This window comes from Asterias amurensis, chromosome 3 (assembly GCF_032118995.1).
Source record: "Asterias amurensis chromosome 3, ASM3211899v1".
Lineage (NCBI taxonomy): Eukaryota > Metazoa > Echinodermata > Asteroidea > Forcipulatida > Asteriidae > Asterias > Asterias amurensis.
In genome coordinates, this window is record NC_092650.1 from 836,934 (window position 1) to 850,958 (window position 14,025).

Below are 14,025 nucleotides of genomic sequence, written 5' to 3' on the forward strand. Positions count from 1 at the left end.
GTTTTTGATATATACCACGATATTGTTATTAAAAAAAAACTTTTTACAAAACACAACGCTTGATGATTGAAATGGCCGGAACAAACCATTCACAAAGAAGGGGTTTCTATTAATCTCGAGCGACCAGTTGTTAACAAAACTATCCAAAAGGTAATTTTAATAAAAATAACGCTTACTTTGTTTGGATTTTTTTAAACAATTATGTTATTACAATATTCAACTGTTGTCGAACCGGCATAAAAATAAGATGGCATAATTTAATTAACCCCTATTTCCCGCACCAATCTAATGACCCATAAACCCATGTCGTCATTTCCAAGATGGCGCTGAATCAGCGAGGCCTATGTCGATTTTGTTCGTGTTCTTCATGTTCTTAGATTCGAAATAACGGAATCATGGCTGTTCAGGACGTGAAAGGTTCTATTGTACTTCCAGGCTCTAGCGTTCCTGGGTTCTTGTCAAAGTTGTGGCTTCTTGTGGATGATGCAGAGAATGACGAATTAATTGGATGGAGCCAAGTAAGTTTGGAAAAGATCTGCAGACTAGACTCGATCATCATGTTGTTGATCGTCTCAACAAAAAGTCATGTCTAAATTGTCATTATCGAGTATACTTCAACGTTTTGTTCAATTCAATTTCAATTTCGACCGATATTAAATTTGAAATGAGACTATACAGATACAAAAATATAACACTCAGCGCAGTAGGCTCAGCAGGAAATTGGAAAATTCAACATGAACTTCAGTTCAAAATAAAGAAAGAACTCGTCTCTTGCTTTTAAAAGTTGCTTGTGCCCAAAAAAATTAATTAAAGTAGGCCACTTACTGTCTGACCTGGAAAAGTTTCCGTATGGCGCCACCACTTTTTCATTCGAAATAAAATAATATAGTATCTAATTTACCTGATTGATATATCCCTTTTTGTAAAAATGAGTGAAAAAGTGGTGGCGCCATACGGAAAGTTATCCTCTGACCTTGTCAGAGCATGACGAAATTGACATAGCAGGGAGTGTCGGTGTCAAGACCAGCTCCAAGAAAATGGCTCATTTATTTATATAGTTTCATTATTATGCTCATTTATTTATATAGTTTCATTATTATTACCCTCTTGATTCAAACACAAAGGCAAAGTGTCTGTTCCTCTTAACTCACTCTGTTTTTCTGGACAGTAACTAGACTTGGTGAGTTTGGGATATCATGGATATGATTTGACGTAACATGATTTAGGGAATAAAACTAAAAGGAAATAAATAAATAAAATAAATTCATTTGTAGTCTGCACTTTTCCCTTTTATGACTACAAAGGGGTCTTCATTCAAGGCTCCCAGCATGCTCAATGTGTATTATTTTCCTTAAAAAACACAATTTTTTTAATGAATATGACCTGTTGTTTATTACACTCGAGTGAAAAATAATCAATAATCAAACAAACAAAATGTAAAAATACAGTACTAATTACATTGTTCTTTTTGTAGTTGACCATAACATACACAGAAAACCCATCTAAAAATAAGATACATTTATAAACAATTATGTATAAAACCTGAAATTCAAATAAAATATGAATGATCATTAATTATGGAAAAAACTTTACTTGTGTTCTTATTACAGAATGGAAGCAGCTTCATCGTTCAGGACCAGACCCGGTTTGCCAAGGAAATCTTGCCCAATTATTTCAAGCACAACAACATGGCAAGCTTCATCCGTCAACTCAACATGTGTAAGTTCTCCATAGTTAAGGAAACAATAAGACTGTCGTCCTTTTTTGTAAAGGGAGTCCTAAATAAATTATTAACATCAACTGGCAACTGGCAATCGTTGTATTGATTGCATGTTATTAGTGATTGATTTGTAAATTGGTTATTAGTGATTGATTTGTAAATTATAAACTAGTTTATCATAAATTAATTTCAAAATGTTTGAAGCGTTTTTTAAAATATCGCTGAAAATCAAGAGTTGGGTATGTACATGCAGGAAGAATAATACGTAACTAAAACACACAATCTGAGAAAAATGTGACACAGGAAGGTTTCTCTTATTAAAATTTTTGGGCGATAAAAGCTTTCTTTTTTTAATAAACATTAATTCAAAGTGAAATGATTCTCAAAATGCTTGATACTATCCACAGCTGCTGTACTTCTAACCAAGTGAGTTCATAATACCATAATAATAAAACTACACCTTCCCTTAAAACAGTACTCTGGCTTGATTTTTCAGATGGCTTTCGGAAGAAGGCAAACCTGGAACATGGTACTCTCAAAGCGGAGAAAGATGACATTGAGTTTCAGCACCCAAACTTCAAGAGAGGGAAAGTGGGACAGCTTGAACTCATCAAAAGGAAGGTATGTTGAGAAACAAGTGTCACTGAAAGCATTGTTGACATTGTTGATCCTGCTTTTTGGAAAAGTCATTACAAAAGGGGTGTTTGGTTTATTTTTGTTGTTGTTGTTGTTTTATAATAATAACTCAGTGACGCTCCTGGCGCTGTAACATACAGTTATTTCCTGCAAGGTATGTGGGATAACGTTTGAATTATGATACCTAATCCTTAGCACCATGTAATGGTTTACAAGGTGCTATGGCGCAATGTGGTGCCAATAAAACCAGCAACACCTGGGCAAACCCCCTTTTTATTTACGTGTGTAAACAATACACGCTTTCGTGCCTTCCGAAAGGATGAAGTATCATAGTTAAGTTGGTGTCTTGCTCAAGGACACAGGTGTCACGACTCCACACCCAAACTCTTCTGAACAGAAACACCAGAGTTTGAATCCGGCGCTCTTAACCAGTAGGACATGACACGCCACGCCATGTTTTGTGTTCAAAGGAGAGTTAGACTCCTTCTGTTTTTGTACTGGGCAGTGAGGCTCTAATCTGACAAAATAAACCTCTTTCAGGTGTCCGCTCGAGAGGAGTCAAAGCTTAGAATTGACAACGTACATCGTATCCTGAACGATGTCCAAGACATGAAAGGCAAACAAGACAACATCTCGGGCACTTTGGAGGGTATTCAGAGGTAAGCATACATGTCTGTCAAATCTCCAAAATATACCAAATAGTTGGTGTTTTTTTTTTTTTCAATTTGAAAAAAGGATAATAGATAACCCTAAAGATATTTTTGTGCCTCTCAGCCTCACTTTATTTTGTATGTATGAGGCAAAGAAAAACGCCTTAGTTTAAAAATCACTTTTATGTGTTCCTTTTGGTAGAGAGAATCAGGTATTATGGAGGGAAGTCGTACATCTCAGACAGCGGCATGAGAAGCAGCAGAAGATTGTGAATCGTCTGATCCAGTTTCTGATCACAATGGTCAAACCAGTCGGCCTTAAGAGAAAACAGTGAGTACATCCAATCAGATTATAAATTAACAAAATAACAGGAATGCTGTTGATACCCCCTCATCTCTTTTTTTTATATACTGTAGCTAGTGCAAAATATAACCAAAAAGTGTTCGTATCTTTGAGCATCTTGACCTTGCCATTTGACCTGTGAAAAATAACTTGTCACCTTTGACTTTGTTCAGCCCCAAAACAATCCAAACTTTCCCTTCTCTAAGACAAGGGGCAACTGATGCCATAGCCTCCATTTGGTTCCAAGCCTGCATCATGTAGTTCATATCCCGTTACTTTAGTACTTATTTTAAAAACCACAAAACCTTTATTGAATCCAATGAACAAGGCAAAAGAACAAAAAAAATTAATGTAATAATTTGTCAGTATTTTTCATAATTTTGTAATTGTATTATGTTTATTTTGAATCAGGCAATTGATGCTTGAGCCAGCCCCAGAAGAAAGTAAATCCAAGTACTCAAAGTATGCACCTTATAGTGAGGCTCACCAGCTCGTTAGCCAACAACCTGTAAGTTGAAAACAACAGAATTCAAGAGAATCATCAGTTTGGGATTGATTGTGCATAGGATTTTGGAAAATATTTCTGCTCACAAATTGCTATGGAAAAATATTGAATAAAGGACTTACTTAGGGTTGTGTGTTTCAGACAAATAAACGTAGATGATTTTCCATGAGTTTTGTTGCAAATTGCATAGAGACCTTTCCAAAACGAAGTCTTCCGACAGGACAAATGGGTGAAACTGGACATTTTTCAGCGCTCTTGTGCAACCTTTTTTTCAGTAGGATTGAATCTTTGCATGGTAGAAATACGATATGGATAGGCTTGCAGTAACACCATGTAATGACTATCTCTAATTGGGTTTGGGTGGTTCTGAAAAGAACCGTTGGTTTTAACCACAAACCTTTCCACAACCTTTTTTTTATCACAAATGACAATTTTCAAATTTTTTCAACAGTTTTACAATCTGGTTTTCAGCATATCTCGTACCTTGCCCTTATTAAAGTCTTTGTAACATTAACACCATTAACAATCTTGACTCTATGTTGCAGCTACAGAGTACGTATGACACTGATCTTGACAACCTGCCGGGCTTAAGTGATTCAGAACCCATCTTGGCAGATGTAACCGAACTTCCCGTTGAGGCCTTCCAAGCATGTCCGAGCAACGATGGTGATAATAACAGTGCAGTGCCAGCCGAACTCGATGCATCCACAGGACAACTTGACCCCTCTCTATTTGAACTTGAAATATCCGCTGACTCAACAGATGATGTCAACGCACCCATTGTCACATCACCAGGTAGCATGGTACCATCGAACCTTCCTTTGTCCCCCGATCTGGAGCTATCACCTGGCTCTTACAGCAGCAGCTCCACCATGGCTCCATTTGGGGTCGGAGGAGCAGATCATCAGATTGTAAGCACTAAAGGGAATAGCTTCGGACTTGATGCAGAACCAATTCCATCCATGGGGGATTTGTCATCTAGGACAAATTCTTATCCAAACTCGAAAAGTCTGGTGAAGAGAATGCCTTCACATGATGAGCAGCGGTGAGTCAGCACAAAAAGCCATAGCACTTTAAGTCTTTAATTCTGTTATTGTGGAGTGTTGGTGGACGAGCTGTTCACTACACCAGGCCAAGGTTGTCAGAGTTTGGTTTGTTGTTCCAGTTGTGACACATTTGTCTTTAAGCAAGACACTTGCTCCCCTTGGTGTTTCTGGCATAGTTTAGCTGCAGATTTAATAATATATATATTATGAAGGAACGCCTAACATCACAAGGCCCCAAATGGCCTTTCAAGATGAGGGCTACACTATAAATGATTTGGGCTATCGAATGGGTTTCACCTGCTAGAAGCCTGGCTGACAGAACAGGATGCATTACCGTCCCAACTTTTTAAGAAGCAATTATGGTAAGTGCCTTGCTCAAGGGCACAAGTGTCATGAATGGGTATCGAACCCACACTCTGCTGCTGACAGTACCAGAGCTTGTGTCACTCATGACACACCATGATTGCACACAGCATATTCTATACCTTTAACCAGTTAACTTTATAATTGTGTCTCACACTTTAAGATAGCTCTGACATAAAATTTGAGCACTTTGAGATTTGAAATAAAATGTTGTATATAAATAGTGCATTTAATTTTTTTTTAATAATGACTTTTTTTATTTCTAGGCATGAAATTGGAGAGCATGTCACAACTGTTCAGGACAATTTAGACATGATCCAAAATTTGCTGACATCTATCGGACCTTCTGATGGCTACAGCCTTGACATGGATTCACTGCTTGGGGTAAATGAAAGAAAGAAAACACCTCTTTGGGTTGTTTCTAAGAACAAAAATATTTGTTAACCCCCCCCCCCTTAATCTTTAGGAAAGTAACAACAAAGAAAAGTTAAAGACATTTTACGAGTTTCCATTCAGAGTACTGTCTGAAGCAATAAGTTTTGATGTTGGAAAGAGACATTACTCATTAACAATTTAAAAGGGGTGTGACACTAGGGTTATGTTCATTCTTAGGTATGTGGAAGCTATACAGTTACAGAGCGCAACTCGTGGAAGAGCTTATATATTTCCAACTCTGAGGACTTTGTTGGGTTAAAGGAATAATTAGATACTGCTGTGAAAATCTTGAGACTAATGAAAAGAACACAATTAAGTGTTCACTGTTCGTTCTTTTCCTCTCTCTTTGCAGATTTTCAGCTCAGATAATAGTGGGAGTACCACTGAGCCGGTACGTTGATGTAGCTTTAGCGTATCAATGTTAGTCATAGGTGCATTGATTACATTATGTCTGATTTGACGGTTAGTAGGCTTTAAATGTCCTAAAGACTTGAAAAAGGCAAAAAGACTTGAAAAGGCAAAAGTGAGTTGTTACACTAACTTTCGTTGTAGGCCATTAACCCTAATCCAGTTGGTATTTTACCAGTTGGTATTTTACCTGTTTGCTAGTTTTGTTACATTTAAATCATGTTTTGCTTTCACTTTTTAAAGTAAAGAAGACTACCAGCCGAGATTTTAAAACCCAAAATCTGTTTTTATTTCACCAGGACCTGTTTCCACCTCCGAATGATACGCTGCTTTTTAACCCGGATTCAAACACCACAGGTGAGAATGAGAGTTTCTCTGTTCTTTAAAGATATTTTGCAGAGACCCTGTAATTCCTTTATAAATGCTTCCAGGTTTTGGTTGGATTGGATCAGTTTTCCTTGGTGAATGAAACCAACGTTAAGTTTCTTTCTAATAATTGGTCTACTTTAGGGTTGAAAAAAATACAATCTCACAAGGCAGGATTTGAACCAATGACCTCCAGATTAACGTACCGGAACTCTACTAACTGAGCTATCTATATATAGCCCTGTGTTGATGGTTGACAGGTTTTCTACTTGAACAAGTTAGGGGCAAAGGCCATGCTCATGCACCACCCCCTAAGCAACACAATACCTTGTAATCATGGTTTTTTAACACAAATAATAAGCACATAATATTGAAAAGATAACTTTTTAGTGACTAGCCAGCAAGACCAGTCGGCTTTACATTTCACTGGGCCATCAGCCTTTTCACTAGTCATATGGATGCTTTTAACACTAACCTATCCACACTGACCACTCGGAGAGATTTTTGACTGGTCTTCTGGTGTTGTAACTGCCACTTGGCCAGCAGACCACTTAAGGGAAAGTGCTGGCATAATATCAAGGGTGTTACACAATTGGTTAAAAGCTTTAAAATAAACCTTAAGAATCCCAGACGACTGAAGAGACCTATGTTTGAATTCATTCATACTGAATTTTCCCCCCGCAGGCACAGAATTGGTTCAGTACGTCTCCCCTGACGATGACGATGACGATTCATTACTGCAGTCACTTAATGAAGACTCAGATGCCTTGGAGAAACTATCAGCCGTTTATGATCACTCAGTAGATTAATATTCTGTTTAATAAGCTGGGCTCGATCCACAACAATCCACAAGACAGCATGGGTCATTTTTACAAAGATACTGGGCCTAGAATTTCATCTTTGATAGGGCAAGTCCATTTCCATTTTGCAAAGAGCCTTTCTTAAAGTCTATGGGAAACTTATGAAGGGGCACCAAGGCCAAGACTAGGGCAACAGAGGCAATGGCCTCGGTGGTCTCTTATGAAATTCCAGGCCTGAGTCCTAGGACTCTTTAGGAGTTATTCAAAACATAAGGCTAGTCCCAAGTTAGGCGCGTCACTCGTCCTAACTTGAGATAAGACTAGTTTTAAGTCTTACACCCCAACAGCCGATTTCCTGAAATCGGCTGCAGGATTGTTGCTCAGAATCTTTACTGGACTGGGATTTTATTAACAACACCAGAATCAAAATGATAAGAGAATAAGTGAAAAATCTAAACTGCTTCATTTGAACAAGCACTACGGCGAGATTTATCTCTTCTGTGTTATGGGTGATACTCAGCAGGATTGAAAGATGATGTGAGACTCAAACTCAACATTTGAACCTCATTCTTTTGAGACAAAGATGTGGAATTGGAAATTTGAGCCCTGCGTGGGTAGTGCGTGATGTCAACTTTTTACACTTGATGCTTATTTGCAAGATGATATATTATTTGGGAAAGTTCCCTACATATTTTTTAGACATTTTGTTTTTACTTTAAAAAGAGTGTTGAACTGGTCACAGGTGCTATTTCTTAAAGGGTACCCTTTGAAGAGAATTGAAATTGTAAATGTTTGTAATTTGATGAAAAAAGCAATGACTGTAGTCGCCAGAGTGTATATCGGAAGAGGACCTTGTAGGAATATGAGTTTTATTTACACAGAGGCGTGATGGGTCGGTAGGACCATGGAGCTATAAATAGCTCGGTAGGACCATGGAGCATAGCTCCTTGGGACCATGGAGCTTTAATAAATAGCTCATAAATAGCTCTATGGCTGGACTGTTGGTTTGCACTAAGGGGAAACAGTTGCATGTGTGCAACCACCAAGACATGGTACCCGAGTGATTTGAGTTGATTTGAATGTATTCTGATAAAAACACGAATGTGGCAAAAATATGTACACAGTTGCAGGGGGTTATACAAAAAAGGAAAAAAGGTTGTAAAAAGGAAAGAAAATTTGCACAAAGTTATCGAGAAATAGGAGTTTATTATACATATAGAAAGTGTTGTTACTTTGTAAAAGAAACCCTGGATAAAGGGGGAAACGAGGCGTTATGTGTCAAGTTAAAGTTCTGTGTGGAAAGGGAAGCATGCAAAAGAGGCAATTAAAAAGGTTAATTTAGAAAATGTCAACCAAAAAATTATTGGTATGATTAGACCTTGCACTCTACAAGAGAAGCTGTTTATCTTAGAAGGTTATTATTACACAAAAACAGGAACATGTTCTTCAAGTGGTGCAATGTTGTGGACTTGCAGTTGAAGGACACTAATAAGACTACAGGGTGTAGATCATTTGTTGGCTGCCTTATTAGCTTAGAAGCTTTACTTTTTATTGTTGAGACTGAAATTGTTGGCTAGTATTTCTATTGAAAAACACAAAACTAAAAGTCAGGATCCATTTAAAATAAATTGTTTTACTTTTTTTATCTGAGAACCCCAAACTGTATGAAATGTAGGGTCTTGTACATTGTTTGACGTATACATAACATTGTAAGAGATTTAAACAAGCTGGCACTAGCTTGATATAACCAGTAAGCACAGTAATTATCATGTTAATAATGTCAATAATATTTGCGCTAAGCAACTGGCTCATTTGAATCTAACTCAAAGAGTTGTGACTGGAATTGCACTACTGCAGTATGGCTTTGCTTGTGTAAAGTCAGTTAAAATTTCAGAGCGTTGGACTTGATCGAGTCTTTTCTCAAAATAGTACAAGAGAATAGGGTTTTACATTATCATAATAAACATCAATATGTCAGTTTTTTTCTGAATTAACAAAGCAAAAGACTTAAAGGGAGTGTATACCTATTGTAATTACTTTACAGTACTAAGTAACTTCTGACATAACACAATTCATATATGAACTTTTACAAGCTGCAGACTACATCATGTTTAGTAGACCAATAAGCCACTTTAAAAAGGAAGAGAAGGAGGTTTTGTCCAGCTTTAAAAACTATGTAGTTAAAAAAGGTTAAAAAAGTAAAACGTCATGTGATGTTATGGTTTGCCATTGTGGCTGTTCTCTACAAGTGTTTACAAATTAGATAAAATTTGCTAAACAAAATATTAGCAGCTAAGCATGGATCAACTACACATGAGAAATGTTCAGATCTACACAAATAATTTGACTAAATTTTTTTAATTTATTGAAAGAGTGGCTTTTTCTGCGTTGTCCCAATCAAACGAAACTTATTTCAAATAGATTGTTATTTGTTGTAGTTAAGCGTTTTACTTTGGTTTCATTTGGTAGTTTAGCTCGAGCTGTGTCCACATCTTGTAAATGAAAACATGTACATTAAAATATTCATGCAAACTTCCTGAATTCTGGATTAAACCCAGTCTGTTGCCGTTTTATTTAGTTTCTTATGTGTTTTCTCTATAGATTGTTTTGTTATCGTTCCACAATACATATAATAGTATAGTTCTGCTATCGAACAAAGACAAAACTTTTATCTTTTCAAATTTAACCAAGTCCTTTACCGAGAGTCAAATAATTTTTTGTTCTTTTTCATTAGCTGTTGTAAATAAAAGTTGTTCTTATAGGCATATTTTTACGCGTAAAACAAAATCAAGACGGATGCCCATCGATGGGGGCGCCACCAAACATGCTGTTTGACAATTTCCGTTCTAGTCTTGGATCAAGACTCGTGATACTGATAGCTGTCTGTTGTGAGATGAGAGGGCGCCCTCTTGTGATAGTACGGGAGAGTCTTGAGCCAAGACTATATCTTTGCGTCTGGGTGACGGCCTTGCCCCCCCCCCCCACCCCATTCATTATCACCACAGTGTTATCAAAATGTTAACATTGGAGTTAACCAACATCAGGGGACCTTTATGGTTGGTACACACTACACACAATGGATGTTATCTCACTGCATTGTGTATGTGACGGATTATAAACTCTAGATTGGCAATCGTGTTTTTATAACGGTAACATTTTCTCTTGTTATCTTTTCTTGATTCAATATAAACATTCAACCCACTCAACGCATACTAAAGCAAGTTGTGTAAGGGGTACGGGTTAGATTAAATAACTGTTGCAATCTGTAGTATGGGTCAGCCATACCTTCGGGGCTGCCATTTTGTTGTTCAACCAACAAATCTACATATCCAAACCGAGGCTGAAAGGTATTAAAAAAAGACTTCAATATTGTGACTTTGGGGGTGTAAAGGCAACTGACCATGCAGGCTCGGACTAATTGCATCGAAATGTGGTGGTTCCTCTGTAAAACCATTGCTGTAGTTGCTGTTAGAATTAAAAATTAAAGACAAAAATACCTCATTGTCCACATTGGACTCGTTATTGTTGCAAAGGTCATTTCAACCCAAACATCATCTCACTGATTGTTATCAAACACAATTTCGTATTTATAGATTTATCATTTTAGCTGCATATTGATGGGCTTTTATTTATACGACCTTTAATGACTAGAAATAACGTTCCAAAGAACAACAATTGTCCCAGTTTGTTCGATTCTCTTATAGATATTTGTGGAAGCAAGCGCAACGGGCAGTGTTCGTTATAGCCTAAAGCGCTCACCGTAAAGGCACTGAGAAAAATTGCAAAGTGAACGCGAGGTATGCTTTACACAGCACACGACTGGAAACTAAAAACAAAAACAAAAACCATCAACAAACAAACCAAAAAAGGTTGGTAAGCAATTTGCAACAGCTTATTATATATTTTCTCAATGGATTTATATATAGTTACATGATATGCACTTTTCACGAAAGATAATGGACATTGTGTTTTCATACTGCCGCTGTACCAGGGAGCAGGCGCGTGTTTATGCATTATAAATAGCCCGTGACCTTTATCGATATATAGCACGAAATGCAGTTCGACTGATTCAGAAGAAAACAAATTACAGGAATTTTTTTTCTTTTCATAATTAACATCGCGATCATGTTTCCTGTTTATTTCTTTTCGCCACATTTCATATACATTATTTCATTTTGTAATATTTTTTTTATAAAGGCTACTCGTTTATACACTATGGCAGGTTTTTCCTTCAGTCACGTTTGGTAACCTAATTAAACCTTATCAAACTAAATATTAGCACATAAACTTCCATGGTAACGGACAACGGAGAGCTGTTTATGGTGAACAATTTTTGTGAGAAATGACTCTCTCTGAAGTAACGTGTGTGTGTTTTTAAAGGTAATTTCTCACTAAAATACTTGAATCTGAGAAAGACTTCATCAGTCCTGAAGGCATACAAATTTGTCAAACGATTACGATAGTGTTTTTCGATTATCTTGCAACTTCGATAACCAATTATGCCAAAATGTTCACAGATTTGTTATTTTATGCATACGTTGTGGTATACCGAGTGAGAATACTTGTCTTTGACAATCCCAAACGAGTCCGGTGCATCTAAACTATTAGAGCGGCAGCCCAGAGCACTTTGGTTAAAGGAACGAGGTACCAATATTTGAGTACAGGAACATTTAGTGGATAACCTGACATAGTCAGATATGGATGTCTGCCGAGGACCCCCCGCTGCGTGTAGCGCATGGACCCCCAACAAAGAGGCAAAATAATGGGCTGAATCAAACATTCTAGGTACCACATGAAACCAAGTGGAAATGGTCATTACCATGATACTAAGTAAAAAATATCAACCGCCAGACAAATTTTCTGCTGCATTAGGCCTGCCAGACACCCCCTCCCCCAAATACAAACCTATGGGTTGAAAATAACCAGTTGTCAAATTAGCTCAGATTTACATGAAACTTTGTCTAACCATTCCACTATGGCTAAAATGAACACAAACCAAAAATTAAATCCATACTTCATATCGTTTCCGAGATACAGCCTCTTAAAATATGCTAAAATCTCCCCCTTTTGGAGCTCCGCCCCCGGCCGACATCGCACGTCATGGTCGTATTCTTTTCAAACGTTAAGAGCCCGCAATTTAATAACGACACCAGCTGTGTGGCTGAAAGGTGTATGCTTTTTAAGTTGTGGCCCTTGATTCATAATTTGGCTATAATCAGGTTAAACATCGGAGGAATGACCTAAAACCAAATTGAAATTACCAATAGGCCTATCCCTAATGCACTATTCTTAACACAAGACAATACCAGCCCCAGACAATTAATATTTTGTTGCATTGGGCGCGGCCCGACAGACACCTATATACCCTCCCCGGATTAAACATCAAAGTAACCACCTGAAACCAAGTTGAAATGAACAATTACACTATTCTTTGACCAGTATCAATCATCAGACGAAAGTTTTGCTGCATTGGGCCCGGCAGACACCTCCCCTCCCCCAGGTTAAACATCAGAGGAACTACCTGAAACCAAGTTGAAATGACCAATAACAATATTCTTAATACAATTATCAACTGCCAGACGAAAGTTTTGCTGCATTTGGCCCGGCAGACACCTCCCCTCCCCCGGGGTTAAACATCAGAGGAACCCCCTGAAACCAAGTTGAAATGACCAATAACAATATTCTTAATTTAAGTATCAATAATCAGACGAAAGTTTTGCTGCATTGTGCCCGGCAGACACCTCCCCGCGTTCCTTTAACCAAAGTGCTCTAGGCTGCCGGTCTATATGTTAATTATACAAATGTGTTGCGAGTCGGTGCCTCCCTTTAAAAAAACCTCACAATACTTTACACGAAGCATCCCCCCCCCCCCACACACACACACACACATCAACCAAGGTTGATATATCGTCTTACTGTCCATCCCCTTACACACAGAGTGGCGGTTGCTATGCGTGCTACTTTTCCCCAATTTTGTAATATTATTTACTTTGGGTTGTATCTGTAATTTATTTGGAAACTCGAGTGTTGTAGCTTAGCAACCACTGACCAAACAACATGACATGAAAGGCATACCGACAACGAGACAGATAGTTCTTCTTTGCATCCCCGCATTAGTCCCTCCCTGTAGTATAGACTTATAGAATTGGCATCCTCAACAACTTTCCTGATTTGTTTTTAGACATTCCCTTTTGGAATCGCACTATACGGCAGTGATAAGTTGATGTAAAGAAACAACAGAAAACAATTAAAGAACTAAAAGAATCAAAGTGACTTCTCCCACAATAATTTCTGTCTTTTTTAAAGTCCAACTTAGACTATTGAAAATAAATTCTGAACCAAAAACAAAAACCATAACAATCAGCTCAAGTGATAAATCCCGTCAACTGAAGTGCTTGCGAGAGAATAATTAACAGTCGTGCAAACGAAAATTTCCGGTCACAAGAGGTAAAAAGGTGCATCAACGTTATTAACTTGCACCCGTACAAAGAACGAAAAGCTTTCAACGTGGGCACAATTCAGTTTAATCTCACAGTCGGTGACAAGGACTTATTACACGAGTTTCATATTTTTAGATTCAAATTTTTGATTTGATAAATCACAACCAAGGTTTTTTACAAGATGGTGCAAGACAATTCCACTAAGCAACACTTGGGATGTGTGGAGGTCTTTAACTTCAGGTATGGGATTTGAGGCATTGCATAGGGAGCAGTGTTGAAGTCGAGACCTTAAAGTCCGAGAGAGACCTACAAC

At 37.7% G+C, this 14,025-nt stretch overlaps 1 protein-coding gene across 3 annotated transcripts; it reads left to right on the plus strand.

The window, feature by feature from the left end:
- Positions 1–314: 314 nt before the first annotated feature.
- Positions 315–9,813, plus strand: LOC139935412 (heat shock factor protein-like). Of its 3 annotated transcripts, none has more exons than XM_071929985.1 (11): positions 315–518; positions 1,611–1,719; positions 2,217–2,341; positions 2,897–3,015; positions 3,209–3,337; positions 3,761–3,857; positions 4,400–4,899; positions 5,530–5,647; positions 6,051–6,089; positions 6,406–6,463; positions 7,157–9,813. In XM_071929985.1, the coding sequence occupies exons 1-11, from the start codon at positions 396–398 to the stop codon at positions 7,279–7,281; spliced, it is 1,542 nt and encodes a 513-aa protein (XP_071786086.1). In that variant the 5' UTR covers positions 315–395; the 3' UTR covers positions 7,282–9,813. The 3 variants fall into 3 exon arrangements, with proteins under 3 accessions (XP_071786086.1, XP_071786087.1, XP_071786088.1); XM_071929986.1 differs by having other exon boundaries at positions 4,406–4,899; XM_071929987.1 differs by lacking the exon at positions 6,051–6,089.
- Positions 9,814–14,025: the final 4,212 nt, after the last annotated feature.

Bases quoted from the DNA above. Each gene is read 5' to 3' on its own strand.
- LOC139935412 (XM_071929985.1), top strand. From the start codon at position 396: ATGGCTGTTCAGGACGTGAAAGGTTCTATTGTACTTCCAGGCTCTAGC. The intron at 2,342-2,896 runs GTATGTTGAGAA...AACCTCTTTCAG, and splicing joins TTGAACTCATCAAAAGGAAG to GTGTCCGCTCGAGAGGAGTC. The intron at 4,900-5,529 runs GTGAGTCAGCAC...TTTTATTTCTAG, and splicing joins CCTTCACATGATGAGCAGCG to GCATGAAATTGGAGAGCATG.